Source organism: Hydra vulgaris, chromosome 05, assembly GCF_038396675.1.
Source record: "Hydra vulgaris chromosome 05, alternate assembly HydraT2T_AEP".
In the NCBI taxonomy this organism is placed as follows: Eukaryota; Metazoa; Cnidaria; class Hydrozoa; order Anthoathecata; family Hydridae; genus Hydra; species Hydra vulgaris.
The window spans coordinates 9456884-9463117 of NC_088924.1; the positions used below are offsets into that span (position 1 = coordinate 9456884).

A 6234-nucleotide genomic window follows, 5' to 3' on the forward strand; every position below is an offset into this window, starting at 1 on the left:
TCGTCCCGAAGAAATCTAGCAGAAAATTGGGGTTTTTTTAACAAAAAAAAAAAAATTTGTTGTAAAAAAAAAAAGAATCCTAAAATTTTAATTTGGGCAGCGCCCCAGTCGTTGCCAAATACGGTCGACGCTGTTCAAAATGGTCTAGAACAACCCCTGTCTATGTGTGCATGAAACTTAAAAAAAAACTTGCATGAGTAGCTTCTTCTTTAGATTGTGTTTCACCATGTTTATCGGGGTGCCATTTTAAAGCAAGACGCTTGTAACTACTTCTGACTTCATCAGGACTTGATTCTAAAAATTGGTAAATTATTTTTTAAGATAAATAATTGACTAGTTATATTGCTTAAAAACAATTTTATTGCATAATTATCTTAATATGAAATAAACATATATAAAATATTTATTCATATTAATACTTTAGATCTATTTATCTATATATAAATATATATATTTATATATTATATATGTATATATATATATATATATATATATATATATATATATATATATATATATATATAGGCTTGGGCGGGGGTAAATAAGTGCGAGACTGGAGAAAAGCTCTTCTAAAACAAACATGGCGAGCAATGCAAGCTGCTCCTCTAAACAGCTTCTTAGGAGAGCGTTTGATACTAACTAATGAATTTTTCTTAATTTAATTTGCTAAATTTTTTACAAATAAAAGAGCATATAAACTTAAGCATATAAACTTAAAAAAAAAGAAGCTGAAAATATAATAAAAGTTTTTTTGACATTTCTTTTTGAAAATTTATAAAAATAATATCATATTAAGTATATAATAATAAGTTAATAAAAATATCATATTATAGGCATTGTTAAACACAATAAAACACAACAACTGTAGTAATTCTATATATTCTATTAGATAATATATATTTCAGCAAAACTTAAAAATTATTTTTAAACATTTTAAAAGTGTTTTTAATATGCAAATAAACATTACTTCACTCTGAGAAAAATAAGAAAATTAATATTATAAGCACGGTTTCTTTTGAATCAATTGCTAATTACTTAATAGTAACACTATGAAAAGAAATAATCATGTTTTAGCATTTTAATAGAAATACTCATGTTTTAGCATAGGTTTCTTTCAAAGTCTTTAAAATGTGTTTTAAAATTTTAGTAACTAATTGTTTTTTATAATAAATATGCGTTTTTTATAATAAATAAAAAACTGTAAATCACATATTTATTTGGAAAAGACTGCTGAAATAATGTGTATTTTTAAAAATTTTAAGCAAATACCAACATTTACATATGCAAAAAAACTAGAAATGTTATGCTTATTTTTCTGTCTTTTTTTAAAAAAAGTTTGTTCGTAGATTTGTTGCACCATGTCAAGCAAATATTTGTTACGTTAGTATTACAAGAATATATATATAACAAGTGTCATTTATTGCAGCATGAAATAATTTATTAAATGATATTATATATTTTATAGTAAAAAGTTTTATATTTTCTTATTGTAACAGAATGAAGGCATTTTAAGAAATTTTTAAAATAGTTATTAAAATGATTGCATTTTTTTTTTTTTAGCTACAATGATAAATATACTTTTGAGAGAAAAAATTATACTTTTGCAAGAGCCATAAATTGCTCCCGTAAACCATTTTAGAGTAGTGTAGACGACAGCTAAACCTCTCGCTTCCTGCCGAGGCCTGTATATATATATATATATATATATATATATATATATATATATATATATATATATATATATATATATATATATATATATATATATATATATATATATATATATATTATATATATATATTATATATATTATATATATTATATATATTATATATATATATATATATATTATATATATATATATATATATATATATATATATATATATTATATATATATATATTATATATATTATATATATATATATTATATATATATATATATATATATATATATATATATATATTATATATATATATATATATATATATATATATATATAATATATATATATATATATATATATATATATATATATATATATATATATATAAATATCAACCTTCGGAATTAGGAAAAATGAGGTCAGCAATAATTTGCTGATCTCAATCTTTTAAAGGTCAGCATCAGGTTGGCAAAAAAAATTTGATACAAAAGTCTTACCATAAAACATAGAAACAAGGTAGGCAATTTTTTGCCAACCTCATTTCTATGTTTTATGGTAAAATTATGTGATTAAACACTTTTAAATTGATATAACTTTATATCAATTTAAAGTGTTTAATCACGTACTGAGAATAGAAAAAACTAAGTTGCTCAATAGCTATACATCCCCACTCAGTTTCTGTACATGCAAATAAATAGTGCAATTAACATTAACACGTTAAAAAAAAGTTTAGCAAAGTATTTATTATATTGCTCCACAACAGAAATACCGGGTGGTATGAAGTCATTCCAAAACATCCTCAACATCAAATCATCATAAATACTCACCAAAAATATTTATAAATAAAATAAATTCCAATAAAAAAGTGATGCTAACAAAATATATTTCAAGCATATCATCACCAAAATGTCAAAAATGTTAACAAAATCATGAAGCTGTCCAAATATGTTGATACTAATGTTATCACATTGTCTAAATATTTACACAAATATACTGGCTACAAAGTGAGTTTGCCGGATGGAAGAATGTCAAAATACATAAAAACCAAAACAACCAAAACCAAATAAATATGTCATAATAAAGGTTGCTTAAAGATTCATCAACTATAAGTTTTTTCTGTCTTACTTTATTTTTAGTCTAACAATCTTGCATTTAAGCAAGCATGTAAAGCTTTACATGCTTGCTAAAAATAGATAAACATGATGAAAATCAGAAAGGATTTGCTTCTTGTTTAATGCATTTATCACACTCATGACTTCAACTATTTTAAGTGTCATCATTGAAGTTATGAGAGTGTGTCAATGCGCTACCAAAACTACCTAACTGCTCATTAATGCTTTAAATAGATTTCAATCTTAAAGACGTGTCCTATCAAGCCATTGATGAAGATGATGCTATTTGTGACCAGTGCCCAAGTATGCCTTGATGAGTGTCATTTTATCCAGCTTTTTATATTTTTAACATGTTGTCAATCTAGAGACTTTTGAGTATTCAATCTAATAACCTCAGACAAACCAGACCATATCCAGAAAAATTACTAGAGCAGATCATCTAGGCAAAGTAGTCAAAGAACAAGTTCCAGGCCTTGTTACGAGATTGCGTTGCGTAGCGAAAACGCGTAACGCATTTCTAAGTAACTCAACTCAGCAAATATATTTTGCATCGTTAGAAGTTATATTGCGTCACTAGCGTCTTTTTAAGTACCGCATTGTAATTAAAGTTATTTTATTAACGCGTTAAAAATCTTACAAACAGTTTGTTTTTTTCTCACTATAACAAAAGTTACAAATAAAAGTTCTTATTCAAAAAATCATTTTTATTATTTTTTTCAAATAAGAACTAAATTTTATTTTGAATAAAAAATATTTTTTTCATGAAACGTAAAATGTTTGTTTATTTTCTTATGATTTTACAGTTGGTTTTTGGTTATTTTATTAACTGTTAATAAATTTTTTCTTATTTAATTTGTGAACTCTTTTTAATAATGTTTTTAAAAAATTAAGAGTTTTTTTTTTGTTATTTATCAGTTACCAATAACATATTCGTGTTCATATTTTACTTTCATAAATTAAACGAACGTCTTTAAAACTTTATGCTATTGAATTAGCAATAAACAAAATATATCTTATTAATAAAATATTTACATCAAAAGAAATTGTGCATTTTTAAAACTATTATGACTAAAAATAATTTTGATATTTAAAAGGAATTTATATATTTAATTACTTAAGATAAAACTTAAAACACTTTATTTTTTTTAAATAATTAAAAATTAGTTAAAACAAATAAAACAACAATAAAAAAAATTATGAAACAAACTGTTTCTTTAACAAAAAATCTATTAGTTTACAATTGCGGTTAAATGCTTTTACTTACGACTTTATTTCTTCTGAATAAACGTTACGTTACGTCACGTTAACGACAATCAAAAGATAATTTAAATATTCTAAAAGATAAGTTTTTGCATAGCGCAAAACTGCTGAACGCGTAGGCAAATCGCCTTTTCGCAAGCAAAATGCGAGCTGCGTAATGCTTCATAACAAGGCCTGAAGTTCATTACATGGTACATAGACTCTTGGCCACTACTTCAGGTTAGCGCTGTCAGCTTGAGGCATTATATAGTCAAACACTTTGATCAGCTTATGCACTTTAATGTCAAAATGTCTAAAAGTAAAGTGATTAACATAAATTATCCAAAGAACCCTTTATTGTATGAGTACTTGATAGAAACCACTGATAGCGTTACACACTTGTAACTATAACTATTGAATGTGATATTAGCAATTTTGACTGAAATAACTTGAAAGCAAGAGCGTGAGTTGAAAAAGCAGCATCCACAGCCAATTGCATATTAGGAAGCAAAAATACTTACTATAGAAGAAAGTTAACTTTGTTATGCACACTCTATTGAAGGTATGTTTAGTCACATTTTGAATTTACCTTTCAAGTCTGGTCCCTGTAAGTTCCTTACATCAACAAAGTAAATTTTTAAGCGTCATAGCAACAACTGATTAGATGTGGTGTATACCATACATACATATATTGTGCTTGCTTTAATATTTAAAATGCCAACTTAAAACAGACATTACAATAAAAAAATTATTTATTTTTTTCATCATTCTAATAAGTACAACTTACAAAAAAAAGTAATAATACACATTACAAACATAATATTATAATAAACACTATAATTTTATATTCATCATGATTTTAAGATGTAAATTATGTATTATAAATAGAAATATTCCATATGTTTTATGTGTATGTGTTGTGTGTTATGTGTATGTGTGTGTGTTGTGTGTGCGCGTGTGTGTCTGTGTGTGTGTGTGTGTGTGTGTGTGTGTGTGTGTGTGTGTGTGTGTGTGTGTGTGTGTGTGTGTGTGTGTGTGTGTGTGTGTATGTGGTGTGCGTGGTATCAACTTATAATATTCAAATTTTATTTTCAAAAATAATTGTGTTTTTATCATAACAAAAAAATATATATAGCCATAAAAAAATTATAAATAGCCAATTAAAAAACAAAAAAGCAAACATCAAAGTTGCAGCTGTTTGTTTTTAAAGTAAATTTTAAATTAAATATGAAGATAGATATAAAGTAAATATATATATATATATATATATATATATATATATATATATATATATATATATAGTATATATATATATATATATATATATATATATATATATATATATATATATATATATATATATATATATATATATATATATATATATATATATATATATATATATATATATATATATATATATATATATATATATATATATATATATATATATATATATATATATATATATATATATATATATATATATATATATATATATATATATATATATATAGATGGATAGATAAATAGATAAAAAGATATCTATATAATATATCTAGATATGTAATATTTATATCTTTCTATAGTCTAAAACTGTATCTCATTATCGCTAAACCATTAGGATAAATATACAATTATACAATATTTCCATTCCGAGGTATATGTAACTAACCTTCTTGAACACCGAGAATTCGAAAAGCATCATCTCTAGTTATTTTCATTTTGTGTTTTATATGGCAAGAACCTAAATAAAACTATATAGATTTTATTTGTAATTTATAAAAAGCATAAAATCACTCCGCCTCCGACTTCAGAAAACTTCAAGTTCTGCGATGGTAAAAAACAGAACCTAATCTTAATAATGGAGTATACAATTTTAAAAAAAGATATTGAAAGCAATTGTTGTTGTTTTTTTGTACGCCATGTAGCCCAAGAGGTGTAACTTCCGTTTATTTCTCTGCCGGAAAATTTATGAGGGTGCAAATTTAAAATCTATTTTTTAGTTTTCAAATTTGTGAAGTAAAAAGAAAAACTTTTAATATAGAATAAAGAGCTTACATGTCCCGACAAAACAAGAGGTGACTATATTGAACCGGATTATTATTGTAACAGATGAATGACCGACATCAAGAACAAACAGGTTATGACCCGGTTTCCGCGATTGCTGGTTCTTAAGAACCACCAATCACGGAAATCAATCTTAAGATCTTAAAT

The 6234-nt window shown here is 24.3% G+C and overlaps 1 protein-coding gene across 2 annotated transcripts in view; it reads right to left on the reverse strand.

The window, feature by feature from the left end:
• LOC136071836 (coiled-coil domain-containing protein 39-like) overlaps positions 1 to 5984 on the reverse strand; it is a 55839-nt gene extending 49855 nt beyond the window's left edge. Inside the window, exons 1-2 of one of the 2 annotated variants that reach the window (XM_065797312.1) lie at positions 5693 to 5984; positions 194 to 294 (exon numbers count right to left, since the gene is read on the reverse strand). In XM_065797312.1, the coding sequence (XP_065653384.1) occupies positions 194 to 294; positions 5693 to 5741 (150 nt within the window). In that variant the 5' untranslated portion in view covers positions 5742 to 5984. The remainder of the gene's footprint in view (positions 1 to 193; positions 295 to 5692) is intronic. The other variant, XM_065797313.1, reaches the window with a different exon arrangement.
• Between the last annotated feature and the right edge of the window lie 250 nt (positions 5985 to 6234).